Source organism: Artibeus jamaicensis, unplaced genomic scaffold (assembly GCF_021234435.1).
Source record: "Artibeus jamaicensis isolate MK-2021 breed Jamaican fruit bat unplaced genomic scaffold, CSHL_Jam_final contig_3174, whole genome shotgun sequence".
Classification (NCBI taxonomy): domain Eukaryota; kingdom Metazoa; phylum Chordata; class Mammalia; order Chiroptera; family Phyllostomidae; genus Artibeus; species Artibeus jamaicensis.
Genome location: NW_026521738.1, coordinates 5068718 through 5083679, shown reverse-complemented (window position 1 = coordinate 5083679; position 14962 = coordinate 5068718). Strand labels below are relative to the sequence as shown.

The 14962-nt window shown below is 59.0% G+C and overlaps 1 protein-coding gene across 1 annotated transcript; it reads left to right on the top strand.

Moving 5' to 3' along the window:
* Nucleotides 1–475: 475 nt before the first annotated feature.
* On the top strand, nucleotides 476–9890 carry FBXO41 (F-box protein 41). The gene is made up of 12 exons (XM_037126332.2): nucleotides 476–1371; nucleotides 3131–3356; nucleotides 3808–3881; nucleotides 4154–4512; nucleotides 5282–5523; nucleotides 5705–5820; nucleotides 5928–6080; nucleotides 6257–6352; nucleotides 7794–7912; nucleotides 8093–8251; nucleotides 9573–9688; nucleotides 9828–9890. Exons 1-12 carry the CDS (start codon nucleotides 476–478, stop codon nucleotides 9888–9890), a joined length of 2619 nt encoding a protein of 872 aa, XP_036982227.2.
* Nucleotides 9891–14962: the final 5072 nt, after the last annotated feature.

Genomic DNA, 14962 nt, shown 5'->3' with positions numbered 1-14962 from the left:
TTATGAATATACCACACTTTATTCATTCTACTGGTGATGGATGGGCACTTGGGTTATGTCCAGGTTGGAACTATTGTAAATAAAGCAGATGCCTTTTTTTTTTCCCTTAAAGAATTCTCACTTTTTCATCCTCGTACATGTACAGGCCTTCGCACAGGTTCCAGAGCAGGCAGGCCAGCGCCCTCTGGGGGGTTAGGCCCTGGGTCTTCCCCCTCGGCCCTCTCTTCGGGCCACCTGTTTTCTAGGGAAGTCACTTTCCTCAGGGGTGGGGGAGGGTACGAGGTGCGAAGAGTGGAACAGGGACACCCCCTCCTAAGATTTACTCCCTTTCTTCTAGCCTCCTCGCCCCTGGCTGCGGGTCCCTGAGCCTTCCTGATCCCACAGGGGGGCTCGTCCACGGCCCCCCCATGAGTGCGCCCGGTTGATCGGCGGGGCGGCCGCGGTGGAGCCCGCACGCCCCGGGGCCGGCGGGGCCATGGCCTCGCTGGACCTGCCGTACCGCTGCCCGCGCTGCGGGGAGCACAAGCGCTTCCGCAGCCTGTCGTCGCTGCGCGCGCACCTGGAGTACAGCCACACCTACGAGACGCTCTACATCCTCTCCAAGACCAACAGCATCTGCGACGGGGCGGCCGCCGCGGCCGCGGCCGCCGCGGCGTCCGGCTTCCCGCTGGCGCCCGAGCCTGCCGCCCTGCTGGCGGTGCCCGGCGCCCGGCGCGAGGTCTTCGAGAGCACGTCCTTCCAGGGCAAGGAGCAGGCGGCCGGGCCGTCGCCCGCCACGCCCCACCTGCTGCACCACCACCACCACCACGCGCCCCTCGCCCACTTCCCCGGGGACCTGGTGCCCGCCAGCCTGCCCTGTGAGGAGCTGGCGGAGCCCGGCCTCGTGCCCGCCGCCGCCGCGCGCTATGCCCTGCGCGAGATCGAGATCCCTCTGGGGGAGCTGTTCGCCCGCAAGTCGGTGGCCTCCTCCGCGTGCTCCACACCGCCGCCCGGCCCCAGCCCTTGCCCTGGGCCCACCTCCGCCTCGCCTGCTTCCCCCTCACCTGCCGATGTGGCTTATGAGGAAGGCCTGGCTCGACTCAAGATCCGTGCACTGGAGAAGCTGGAGGTGGACCGACGACTGGAGAGGCTGAGCGAGGAGGTGGAGCAGAAGATCGCAGGCCAGGTAGGCCGGCTGCAGGCCGAGCTGGAGCGCAAGGCTGCTGAGCTGGAGACTGCGAGGCAGGAGAGCGCCCGGCTGGGGCGCGAGAAGGAGGAGCTGGAGGAGCGAGCTTCTGAGCTCTCGCGGCAGGTGGACGTGAGTGTGGAACTGCTGGCCTCTCTCAAGCAGGACCTCGTGCACAAGGAACAGGAGCTGAGCCGCAAGCAGCAGTGAGTGGTCCGCAGGGTCACGTGCCCACGAATGTTCCTGAGTGGGTGACCCTGTGTGTCACTGTGCCGTTACCACCTTCTTGAGTGTGGCAATGTGTGTCTGTGTCTGTGGCCTTGGCATCTGGGATCTGTGGCCATGAGCACGTAATGGTGGTGAGTGTGGGGCCGAGTGTCACGAGGATGTGTGTCGAGTCCATGGCAGCGTGCCCCAGTGCCTGTCTGTGAGGACTGTTTCTCTCCGTCCGCTGCTCTAGCCGAGGCCAGCTCCCACATTATGTGTGGCACCGGGTCCTTTCCCTTTTTGCCCACTCAATTCTCCCCTCTCTCTCTCTGCCTTCATCAGATTTTCCCTATCTACCCTCTCATCCCTAAAAGCACACAAACACAATCTCCATCTGCCACAGCCCTGCCTCCTCCTTGAGCTGCCCCTTTTCTCTCCTTGCAAAACAACTCTTTAAAATATTGTTTATCCTCTTCTCTGATTTCTTCCCCCACGTTCTCTCTTGAACCCATTCTGATCAGGTGCCCACCTCCACCACCGTCCTCCATGTCGCCGGTGACCTTCCCGTTGCCAAGGCCAAGCCATCGTCACACATGGCCTGGCAGCAGCACTTGACACGGCCGATCTGGAAACACTTCTTCCCTCAGCTTCCCTCGGAGTGTCCCACTCACCCGGGATCTCCTTCTGTCCCGCTGTCTGCTCCTTCTCCGTCTCTGGGGCTCCTGCTTATCTCTCTGGCCTTTAAGTGTGGAATTATGAAACGTGTAGGTGTTATTTATCTGCCCTCATAGCGAGATAAGCTCCATGGGGGCGGGGATTGTCCTCTGCTTTGTTCAGCGCTGTGCCCCCAATGCCCGGAACAGTGCCTGGCACCAAGAAGGTGCTCAGTCAGTGTTAAGTGGATGCACGAACAACTCTGAATGCACTTGGGAGTAAATACTTTTTTTTAAGATTTTATTTATTTATTTTATTATTATTTTTTTAATTTTCAGAGAGAGAGAGGAAGGGAGGGAGAAAGGGAGAGAAACATCAGTGTGTGGTTGCCTCTCATGTGGCCCCCCCCGGGGAACTTGGCCTGCAACCCAGGCATGTGCCCTGACTGGGAATTGAACCAACGACCCTTTAGTTCACAGCCTGCGCTCAATCCACTGATCTACACCAGCCAGGGCTAGGAGTAAATACTTTTATGACTCTTAAGTGTGCTGTGGGTACGTGCAGCCTCTGGAGGGTGGCTGTGCTTCTGGAAGTGTGCTTCTGCACCTGAGAGTGTTTCTGCAAATGTGCGTGGTATGTGTGGGGCGAGTGTTTGAGGGTGTCGGTGGGGCTGTCTGTCTCAGACTGAGTGTGTCCATGGGTGAACATGCTGTGAGTACACGTGTCAGTGTGTGGCTGTGCATTGGACTTGGCATACTTTGCTGTGTGCTTGTATGTCTGTGAGAGTGTCTGGAGGAGGGAAGTGGCTGGGTGTGACTGAGTATGCCTGTGAGTGTGTCCGCAGGGAGCAGGTGTGTCCAGTAGTGTGTGTACAGCTGGATGGGTGGGGTGTGAGTCGGTGACTCGGAGTATATGCTGGCCTTTCTGTGTGTGCCTTTGTGTGGGACAGTGTGCCTGGGCCTGTTCTGCGTGTACCCATGTGACCGTAAGCAGACATTGTGGGCAGTTATGCCCTTGTCACTCCCCACTGGCCAGGGTGTCCTCCAGAGGGGGGGGTGAGCAGCCAGCCCGAGGCCCTGGGGTAAGAGACTGCTCTGGGCCCAGGGAGGTGGTGCAGATCGACCAGTTCCTGAAGGAGACAGCGGCACGGGAAGCCAGCGCCAAGCTGCGGCTGCAGCAGTTCATCGAGGAGCTCCTGGAGCGGGCGGACCGCGCCGAACGGCAGCTGCAGGTCATCAGCAGCAGCTGCGGCAGCACACCAAGTGCCAGCCTGGGCCGTGGAGCTGGGGGAAGCGGCGCCGGGCCTGCGCCCCGGGGCCCAGGCCGAATGGTGAGTGCCCACCTGCCTTCTTTCCTCCACCCACACCCCAGCTTCCAGAAACCCCTTATGTGTGGACCGACATCCCCTGCAATGCTCCCTTCCTCGGGTCCTCCCCATGCGCATACTCTAGGCTTGAAGTAGGGGGTCCAGGAACAGGGGAGCCCCTCTGAAACCGCAGTGGGCAGGCCCCTGAGGCTGTGGGAAGATGTGACTCAGAGGCCCATCCCTGCAGATGAGAGCCCAGGAGCCACAGGCCGGGGCTGGGGGGCTGGGTGGGGATGTGCAGGGGGCTGGTGAGCCCACCTCTCTGGGCTGTCTGTCTATTTGTCCATCTTTCCCAACTTTTTTTCCTTCTTCTCTCTTCTCTTCTGTCAATCTTTCACCCTGTTTCACCTGCTCCTTCTCATTCTCTTGCTTCCTCTGGCCCCCTTGCCTTCCCTCCCGCTCTGGGGGCCCACAGCGAGAGCACCACGTGGGCCTGGCCATGCCTAGCACATACGCAGTGTCCCGGCATGGCTCCTCTCCCAGCACAGGGTAAGCCTCAGGCCCAGCCTGCCCCACACAGCCCACCCTCCCCTGGGAAAGATCCATCGGCCCGCTGGATGGCTGACCTGTCTGGAGGCGTGGCTCCTCCTCTCCCCATCCTCCTTGGGTCACCTCTGTCTGTCTGCTTTTCCACATTCAGAGGGGGCTCTTGGAAAGTAGGGTGGGCGGGTTGCCCTCGGTTGGCGATAGGGGTGGGATGGGAAGTTTGGGCAGTGTTGATGCCTTTCTCTCCTCACTCCTTACCATCTGGTCCACCCCAGGGCCTCCAGCCGTGTCCCAGCTGTGTCCCAGAGCTCAGGCTGCTATGACAGTGACAGTCTGGAGTTGCCCCGACCAGAAGAGGGGGCGCCTGAAGACAGTGGGCCTGGGGGCTTGGGCACAAGGACCCAGAATGCCAACGGTGGCTCAGAGCGGGCTCAGGCCCCTCGAAGCTCAGGCCTGCGGCGCCAGGCCATTCAAAACTGGCAGCGCAGACCCCGCCGACACAGCACGGAGGGGGAGGAGGGTGATGTTTCGGATGTGGGCTCCCGAACCACCGAGTCAGAGGCTGAGGGCCCCTCAGACGTCCCCCACCCTGGGCCTGCTATGGCTGGGCCATTGAGCAGCTGCCGGCTCTCAGGTGAGTCCTAGGAGGGTGGGCAGAGAGGCCAGGCTTTCCCAGGTACAGGCCCTGCCAACAGACAGAGGGCCGAGGCCATACACCTCTCGGGCTCCTGTACCACCTTCCCCTTGCCCCAGACTTCCCACGATGAGAACGACAAGTTCCCACACAGTTCCCTGCATGCCCTGGGGCGGGAAGTTGAGTGACAGGGCAGTGCTGGTTCTGCACAAAGATGCCACATCCAAGGGGCCTGTTTATGTGGTAGGCTCACTGCCATTTACAGGAGTAGCTGACTCCAGACTCTGAGGCCCTAGAGCAGCTGCGGAGGGTGCCTTCCAGCACACAGACAGGGCCATGCACGTATGTGCAGGTGAGAGGGTTCTCATCTCTGTGACCGCTTCGCGCAGCCTCTCACCTGCCTTCTGTTCGCAGAGGCTTCGTTTCTGTCCTGTGCCGTGGCCCTCCAAACCCTTTCCTTCTCTAAACTTGACTCAGTTGCCTCATCTAGGGGGTGAGTTTAGACTATGTGACGATATAGTACCTTAAAAAGGATTTATTTGAGGAAAGACTGCCCTTTTTTTTTAAATTTACAAAATGAGGGATGGGAATGTTGCAAAGGAGGGGCAGCAGAGGCCTACTGCCCTCCCTCCCGAGGCGCTGGTCCCCCAGCATGGGTCTCTCATGCCCATTCCTCCTATAGCTCCTAACCTACCCTAGCTCCCCACCCACATCCCTATGCTGGCCTTTGACCCTCCACACTCACCTTTGACCCTTTGGTATTGTGCAGCCCGCTCGGAGGGAGGCAGTGGGCGGGGTCGCCGAGCAGAGAGGGGCAGCCCCTCACGCTCCAACGAGGTCATCAGCCCGGAGATCCTCAAGATGCGAGCCGCTCTGTTCTGCATCTTCACCTACTTGGACACACGCACGCTGCTGCATGCCGCCGAGGTCTGCCGGGACTGGCGCTTTGTGGCCCGACACCCCGCCGTCTGGACGCGGGTGCTGCTCGAGAACGCCCGAGTCTGTTCCAAGGTGCCTGTCTCTGCCCCCTGCCCCTGCCCACCCACTCATCCCTGCTGTGAACTCACCTCCACCCCTCACCTTCTCCAGCATATTGCCGGCTTTCCAAAATGTTCTCATGGGGCCGCCTACCCTGGAGCTGGTCCACCTCCAGCCAGCCCCTCACCCCCAGGTGACCCCTCTCTCTTTGCAGTTCCTGGCAATGCTGGCTCAGTGGTGCACACAGGCCCACTCACTGACACTGCAGAACCTGAAGCCTCGGCAGCGTGGCAAGAAGGAGAGCAAGGAGGAGTATGCCCGAAACACCCGGTGAGGCCGTGGTGGGTGGGTGCTCCGGGGTGCAGACCCAGAAGTACATGGGGATGCTTTCCAGAGCAGTAGGTGGGTACGAGTACCCCCTGACCTCTTATCCCCAGCGGCTGCCTGGAAGCAGGGCTGGAGTCCCTGCTGAAGGCTGCAGGGGGCAATCTGCTGATCCTGCGCATCTCCCACTGTCCCAACATCCTCACCGACCGTTCGCTCTGGCTGGCCAGCTGCTACTGCCGTGCCCTGCAGGCGGTCACCTACAGGTAGGTCTGACACACCAGATGCAACCCCAGAGGGTTGCCTTTGGGCCCAAGGAATCCTGGGGCTCTGCATACCCTTCCCCTGGGCGCTCAGGCAGAGGAACCCAAGAGCTCTGTGGCCCCAGAGAAGGGAGCAGAGGCCACCAGGGTGGGTGGCCCCAGCTTTGTCTTTTCAACAGGAGCGCCACAGATCCCGTTGGCCATGAGGTCATTTGGGCCCTGGGCGCGGGCTGCAGAGAGATTGTCTCCCTCCAGGTGGCGCCACTTCACCCCTGGTGAGCCCTGGCAAGGGTGAGGAGGGGACAGAGTTGGGTGGGGCCTGGGGCTGAGGACTGAGCAGATCTGGGCCCACTCCATCAGCTGGTTTGGGAGACAGATTCACATTCATCAACCTGTGCATTTGAGTGTTAGGTGCAAGGCTTAAAATCAGACCCAGGGGCATGTCCTGGCTTACCAGCAGTGCGACTTTGCACAACCCAATAGTGCTTCAGTTTCTCAGCCTGCAAAGTGAAGGTGATATTAGGGATCTGTTGACCTTATTAGGACTGTTGGTAGCTCAAAGGAGGTGTGTCCCCAAAGCCTGCAGGGCCCACAGTAAGTGGTGAGTAAATACTAGCTAGAAAAGCAAATAGTTCGATTTGGCACGTGAAAGGCAGTTCAGGGCCATCGGTGTGTTGCGTACAAAAAAGCTTGCTGGTGGAGAGTGCAGGGCGTGAGGTCACTCGTGGCTGTCCTCGGAGCCCCTCAAACGTGTCAGGCTTGTCTGCTCCCTGTGCCTTGGCAGCAAGCCCTGTCTTCACGTGGCATCTCCCCCCAGGTCCTCCAGTGTTTCTCCAGTAATACCAGCAGCACCTTAGTTGAGTTCGTCACTGCTCTCCCGCTGCCATTCCTACCGCACCTTGTCCCAACTCCTGCCCTAGTCTGTTCTGCGACAGTTTCTCAGTATTTCAGTTTCCATAAGACTCACAGTTCTCAGGGCAGAGGCTGTAAATGTCCATTTCCATGTCCCGGATGCCACGTGTGCCACAGATGCCCAGGTGATACCTGTGGCCTGGGCGAGTTAGTGTTCAGGGAAACAGCAAGTTTGGTGTGAGTGGTGAGCAGTGGCGGGCAGAGCCGAGCAGTGAGTGGGGAAAGGCAGGTTGAGGTAAGGTCAGGAAGGCCTCGCCTCTGGGGTTTAGATTTTGTATTTTATCTAGAAAGTGCTGGGAAGCAGTTGGGGGATTTTAGACCTTAATTACATCCGGCAGGTAACATGCTTTGTCCCCCCTCCCCCTTCAGCTCACTGTCCACTCCCTCAGGGTAGGGACCATGTCTGTGTTGTCACCACCATGCCCCCGGGGCCTAGCTCAGTTGTTCTTGGCTGTAATAGACCCTTAGAACCATTTGTTGAATGACTGAGTGAGAGAAAGTAGGAATGACTGGCTCACTGTCAGCAGCGTGGGGGATGAATTGACAGGGAGTCTAGTTATAATCCAGATGAGTATTGATGGTGGTCCGAACTGTAGGTTGAAGACTTATTTGGGAATCAGAATCCGTGGGTTGGCAGGAGGTGAGGGGGGAGGAGTCAGGGATGACCCCAGGTTCCTGATTTAAGCAGCTGGGGAAGTTGGTGGGCAAGGGCACCCAAGGGGGAGCCTGAAGGAGGAGCAGGCTTGGGGTGTCGTGCAACCATATGCTTTCCTGACGACCTTCCCTGCCCCCCCCATTGTCCAGCCAGCAGCCCACGCGCTTCAGTAACCGCTGCCTGCAGATGATCGGTCGCTGTTGGCCCCACCTCAGGGCCCTGGGGGTTGGGGGCGCCGGCTGCGGGGTGCAGGGCCTGGCATCACTCGGTGAGTCTTCCCTTGGGACCGTGGTGGGGGTTGGGGGGAAGCGGGCGCGGGTGCGACACGGAAACCTCAGAGGAGCTCCGGGCTGCAGCCTGGTGGTGGCGGGAGCGTTATTAGGGCGCTGGGCAGGAGGCGCCCCGGAGAGCTCAGCAGCGGGCCCTCGCCCTTCCTCCCTCTTCCTAGCAAGAAACTGCATGCGGCTGCAGGTCCTGGAGCTGGACCACGTGTCGGAGATCACCCAGGAGGTGGCGGCTGAGGTCTGCCGGGAAGGCCTGAAGGGACTCGAGATGCTGGTGCTCACGGCCACCCCCGTCACCCCCAAGGCCCTGCTGCATTTCAACAGTGAGCGGAGGGGTTGGCACACGGGGTGGGGTACGACCTGATCAGCAAGAAGTATAACGAGCGGCTCGTCACTCCTAGTCAGCAAGCACCAGTGCTGGAGTTAGACTGACCAGGGTTCTAGTCCCGGCTTTGCTACCAGTGCCTTCTGCACTCAGCGTGGCCTTCAGGGCCTTCCAGCATCTGGTCCAAGTAGTTCAGTTCAACAGAAATCTGTTGCCCTGCGCCCTCTTAATCTGTTGTCCTGCCTCCTACTCATGGTGGAGACAGGAGCAAGGCAGCACCTTCTCCCCCTGTGTGAGCCAGGGGCAGAGATGAGAGAACAGACAGGTTAAGAGCACAGGTTTTTGGAGCTTTACTGACCTGGCTCAATTCTGACTCTGCTGCTTATTAGCTGTGTGACTTTGGGCAAATTACTATATTTCTCTGAGTTTTGTTCCCCATCTCCTAAGCAGATTTTCTAGGATGGATGGGAGGGTTGAACTCGATGGTGTGTGAGCCCCTGAGGACAGTTCTCAGAGGGAAGACTCCTCTCCCTGGTCTAGACTCCAAGCCGGGCTTCCCGTGGCCCCGCCTCCCGTGGCCCCGCCTCCCGCGGCCCCGCCTCCCTCCTGCACGCGCTCCGTCTCCAGTCATGCTTCCACCTTCAGAGAGGGCACGAGTGCCCAGTGTGTGCTTCTCACACCCATAGAGTGAGACCATCATCCAAGACCATTGAACCCTGGGCTGGACCCCATTATTGACATTATTTCCAGGATCCTCTTCTTCCCTCCCCTTCAGCCTCATGGCCTCGCCTTGGGCTGACCATCAGAATTAACTGCTCAGCTTTCGAAGTCATGACCTTCAGGGCCCGCTCCACCTCCTGACCTTCTCCCCCCTCCTCTCCTGACTTCATGGGCACATCCAGTCCCTTAAGCCCTCTGCTCCCACTCGTTTGCTCTCTGTCTCCCTTCTTTCACTCTCCCGCCGAGACCCACCGGCCTCCCCTCAGCTGCTCAGCCTTTGTTACTCACGTCCGAATGCCCAGGCCATAGTGCAACTGTCCCCTCTGCTGGGGGAATCCTTTCTTGGGGCCCCTGCACAGCCGTTGCCCGCTCATCCTCCCAGAGTTCACTGCAGCCTCCAGTCTTCGACATCACCCTCCACCTTCTCCCGTTGCCCCGTTGAGCCCCTGAGCAGCGTGGGTGTGCCCTCCTCTCTGTGTTTCCAGGGCCTGGCATTTGACTGTCCCTCAGTAGGGTTCTGATTTCATTAGTGAGAGGAAAGGCGGCAGCCCCACTGCCCAGGCCAAACACAGGCACGCACCTTACCTACCTCTTCCCAGGCATTTGCCGGAACCTCAAATCCATTGTGGTCCAGATTGGGATTGCTGATTATTTCAAAGAGCCCAGCAGTCCTGAGGCCCAGAAGCTGTTTGAAGACATGGTGACTAAACTTCAGGTGAGTAATTGCCTTTGAGGCCACCCAAGACCCCATGCCCCTAGGCTGGGACTGGCAATGGGTGTGTGATGGGAAGGCCTGCCCTGTGTGCCCCTGAGGATTCAACCCCGAGAAATACTAACCCAGGTCTGGTCTGCAGGCCCTGCGACGGAGACCCGGCTTCTCTAAGATCCTGCACATCAAGGTGGAAGGCGGCTGCTAACCCGGGTGAGGGGCGGCAGGGCCCCTGCCAGCCCCACACCAGGGCACTCTCTTTGGACCTCCAGAGGGACCCTGATTTGAACTAGACCTTCGGAGGCCTGGTGTTATCTCTGGCTTCCAGGGAAGGGTTGACAGTTCCTGTCCTCCTGGGACAGCAGAGCGAAGGCCTGACCCTGGGCACTGCCTCCCCAGGGCAGGGGCTTGGACAGAAGCTGCCCCCAGGCCGTCACCCAATACCCAGCTGGAGCAGCCTTCGGGGCACAGCCAGCGAGAAGCTGAGTGCCACCAGCACCCGGTGTCTTCACCCCAAGGATCTGCAATAACCACACAGTGGCTCCTTGGCCACTCGGGCTGCTCTGGCAGACCTGCTGTTGGGGCCCGGCCTCCGGTCCGGGTCCTCTGCTGGGCCCCAGGCCAGAGGGGTCTCCTCCAGGCAGCTCAGACTTGGTAAGGAGGGCTCTTCTCTGCACCCTGCTCTGTCTGTGGGGCGCCCCCTCAGACAGCCCACCTGGGCTTTGAGTCCACATTCTATAGGGACAAAACACATTCTCTAGGGTCTCTAGGGCTCTGGGCAAGCGGTCAGCCAAAGGCAGGGAGATGGGAATGCACTGAGGGAGAGGGAGTGGGTTTGGAAAGGCAAAACATTCACCCAGACCTTCTCCCCAGGACTTGAGACCATCCCTTCCAAAGAGGGAAATTGCCAGGAAGAAAAAATAACGTTTTTACTAACACAGACAAGAGCCCTCCTCCCAACAACCACGTACCCCACGACACACCCAAGCTGAAGTCTGAGCTGAGAGGTGCATGTTTCTGTACCTGTCAGCAATCCCAAGCCTCTGGAGGGGCCCTGGGAAACCCCGTCACACATGAGAAGCAATTCCTGTCCTCAAGGAATGTCCTAATCCAGGTGCTTGGACAGGACTCTGATGGCCTTTGGGTCCCCAAGACTGTGCGGGAGGGAGTCTGACCTCTGTGCTGGGGCCTGGGGGAGGTCAGGGGGTGGGTGGTCTGGTTGGCTTCCCTGTCTGGCTAGCATGCTGAAAGGTGTAGCCCCGGAAGGCAGCTAGGCCTGTGGGGCCAGGGATGAGGAAGAACACCCTCCATTGGACTTGGCTGCCTCCTCGGTCTCCGCCGGTCCCGTGGGTTGAGGGTTCTGTTGGGAGTTTTCTGCCTGGGGGCAGCCCTGGGGCCCGAGCCAGAGCCACTAGGCTTCGAAGACACAGAACGCACTGGGGGGTTTTCACCGACCCGGCACTGTCCCCACAGTAGGACAGGGTCCCAGCACTAAGGCTCTAGACTCAGGTCTCCCGGTTCCTCCTCAGAACTCCCACAGTGGCTCCAAGGTCGTGGGTCTCGCCAACCTTCATTTGGAAAGTTCTTTCAGACATTCACTTAGATTGATCTAAGGGTTTCCCTCTCTTCTGCGCAGGACTGGCTTTCAGCCCTGTTAGGCAGCTGGGGCTGGGTTCTTCCAGTTTCTCAGCTTCCCAGGGACCCAACTTTCTGCCACAACCTGGCTTGGACATAAAGACCCAGCCCTGGGTTACCCTACAGTGAGGTCTCCAGAGGGGGGCCCAGACTCAGCCATGCATCCAGGTTCCAGGGCTCCCCACCCAGCTCTCTTGCTCTTCTCACTGTCAATGACTTCCTCCCATGGGTTGTTCTGGCCCTGCCCTTTGAAGACCCCAAATATGTTGGCAACTCCTCGTCCTGTCCTGCACGAAGCCTTGGCCTTGCAGCATCCGCACCCCAGAGGTGCTGGCTCTATGACTCCCACCCCTCCAGTTCTGTCCCCAGGAATCATGGGAAGAAGCACAACTTCGCTGGCCTGCAAGGGAGGTGGAGGTCCACTTAGGGCCTGGGTGCCCTGGGTGCATCAGCCCTGCCTTCCACTTGCACCCTCTGTAGCCCCTGTTCTGCATAACCCCAGGACCAGAGGTGCTGCCCTCCTTGTCTCCCAGACAAAGCACAAAGGGATGCCCTGCTTGGCCAGAGTCTGCCCTAGGAAGCCTCCATCCCAGAATACAGACTCGGCAATTTCTCGGTTGGGTGCCCACCAGGATGGCCAACATCAGCCCTGGGAAAGGAAGTCAGGGTGCATGGGCAGTGAGCTGAAGTGGGAGAAAGGGGTTGCCAAAAGGGCTGTTGCCAGCAGTAGGCTCGTTCGTGGTTCGTTTGTGTGACAGCGCTGCACGCCACCAGCACTTCAGGCAGCAGAGAGGGGGAACAAAGCCCCTCCTGCTGGGGGAAGTTTGCTTCTCATGGGTTTGGCTTTTCCAGAAAACCCAGAGTCCCTGCCCTGTATTTTCTGGCCAAGTGGAGGATGTGTGGGTCTGTGTTGCACACGCCTGGGCTCCTGCCAACAGGAACGTGGGGTACAGCATGTCTCACCTCACACCTGCCCCTGCGGCTGGCAGACTCATGCGGCCCAGACTGCGTGCCTGCCCGAGACCTGACAGGTTTGCAGATCCCCACCCCTACCAAGTCCCTTTGTTCACCTGGGCAACCATACAGCCAGGGACGTGGATGGAGGAGGGTCCAGCCCTCCTTCACTCACCCGTATCTCACTCCTAACAAAGATGCAAACAGGTTTAGAGACAAAACCAAGGCAGGCCCTGCTCCAGGGGCCCAGGCACGCACAGAAGGTGCACGGGTAGTGGCCACTTGGTGCCCCTACCACTTCCCTGCCACACGGCTTGACCCCAGCCCCTGGGCAGATCAGCATACTTGGCTTGAGAGTCTCACCATGCTTTGTTCAGCTGCCTCGACAGTGGCAGAGAACAAAGGAGATGCTGTCGGTGTCTGGATGCCAGAGCGAGTGGGCTGCCCGGGACCAGGGCTCTCCACTGGTCAGAAGAGACCCCACCGAAGGACCAAGGCAGCTCTTGTTTTCCTAGCTCCCGAGTGGAGTTTGAGCCAGCCCCTCGGGACCTGCTTCAAAGAAAAAACTCCACCTCCTTGCTCTAAGGTTTGGCTCTGTCCTTTGCTTTTGGGTCCTGTCTGCTCACCTGGTCCCATTTCTAAACCTTTGGGCCACAAGAAGGGAGCTGCCCAGGTCCCAGTCCTTCTAAGGCGCTAAATTGAAGACCTTAACAGAGTGACTATTGGTGCCAAAGACCCAGTTCCTGCTGGACTTGGGGTGATAACAGGCAAGGTGGTGGGTGGGTACAGGGCCCAAGTGCCCAGAGTTGACTCAAAGCGACGGGACATGCCCCAGCCTGCCGGGCCCTGTTGGGTGGAACGCCCCTCTCCTAGGGGCCTGGCACATCTCTTTAGCCCTGGTGGCCATGCCCCCTCACCCAGCCTTGTCCCAGGCCTGCGTTTCTGTACATATTGCTGTGTATCGTGTGTATGTCTTTATTCCTGGACAAGTGTGTCCTGCAGCTCTTGCCTGAGAATATGGTATAGAATTGGGTGAAGATCAGAGCACCAGGGCCAACTAAGGCAGCCAGCTCCTATTCCCTCCCCAAACCCTTGGGAACCTGGCCAGTCCCAAGACTGCCCCGACAATCAGGCGGGCTTCCCCACCGTGAGTCCTAGGCTTGCCTCGTGGCTGGCACGAGGAGGCTTGGCTCTAGTGGGCACTGCTGGTGGGACCTCCACAACTGACCCCCAGGCCCTGCCTTCCCTGCACAGCCAGGCTGCAAGGGGCCTGAGCCGTGAGAGGGTAGCTTCCCCCACCCCAAGCACATCAGGCAGAGGGGTGGAGAGAATTTTTTGGTTTCATTTCTGAAGTGGTGCCTGTACCTCCAGCCTCCAGGGGGCCTGCACTGGCCCCCCTTCTCTGCCCCACCCAGGCATCACCATCCCAGCACTTTGCTCCACGTCACCCATAGATGCCCTTTGCTGAATGTACCTGAGTATGTATTTAAACGGATCACACAGGCATCGGAGAACTTATGGCTTTGTATCCAATAAAAGATGGTGAAACGGGATTATCTGCCTCAGGGAACTGAATGGTAGGTGGCCTGTTGTGGGTCTGTGTCCCAAGCCTTTGTGCAGCCGAAGTTCGCCCAAGCAGGAAGGAGGTGGATGACCTGACCGGCCTCAGCGGGGTGGACGAAGCATCCGAAGACCCGTCTCCAGGCCACGGATGTGGATGGGGGAAGGCCACGCTGGTCACTGCCCAGGCCGGGCCACCGCCTTTCTGTGTCTGCGCGTGGACAGAAAGCCTCGGGGGCCATTCCCGACGCCCGGCCGTTTGGGGGGCAGCCCCCATGCAGGCGCTGCCAGCGCTGCCGGCGCTGCCCAGTCCCCATGGCCCCCGCCAGCTCCTCGGGAGGCCCAAGCCAACCGACCAGGCTTTGGCCTGGGAGAGACCAAGTTGCCCAACATGGTCTGGCTTCAACATCCCTATTTTACCAAATGGGGTTGTCCCACCTATTTGATTACTCAGGTCTTGAAATATTAAAAATCAGAAAAACAAATGTGTTTAGGCTTAAACTGCGTGTGGCTCCAGCATCAAATAAGCAGATGAGCATTTATCCCACAGCTCTGAACCATGCGTTCTACCCGTTCTTGTATCCATTACACTTAGGACAACTGAGACTCAGGAAAAACCAGCTTACCCAAGGACCCTCGAGTGAGGAGGGATTCCAAAGATGACCTGTCTGCTACCCCATTCCACCTGAGTCCATCTAACCAGGAATGGTTGGACTCAGAAATTTAAAAATCACTTCCCAGTATCAGGCAGCACAAGTTCCAGTGGCTCAGTACGACCCGAGTGCTTTCCTCCAGCTCCTGCCATTCCCAGTTACACCAGACCTGGACTCCCAGTCGGTCTGTGCCGGCCCATCCAAACCTGCACTGGTCACGAGCGCAAAACGGGACCAGGTGGGCGCTCCTTCAGCCACACCCACAATGGGCTTCTGAGTCACTCAGTTTGACGGAGAGATGGCCTCTCTAAGCCATTCCTCCGAGACCTCACCCTCAGGATCTCGACCAAGAGGGACCAAAAGAATACAAAGGTACAAGGGGCAAGCAGGTCATGAAACACATTTACTCAAACCCAGAGAAACCTCGGGCGCAGTGCCTGGCTAGGCCAGGGCTAGTAAGATGCTTTCAGAAGAAAAG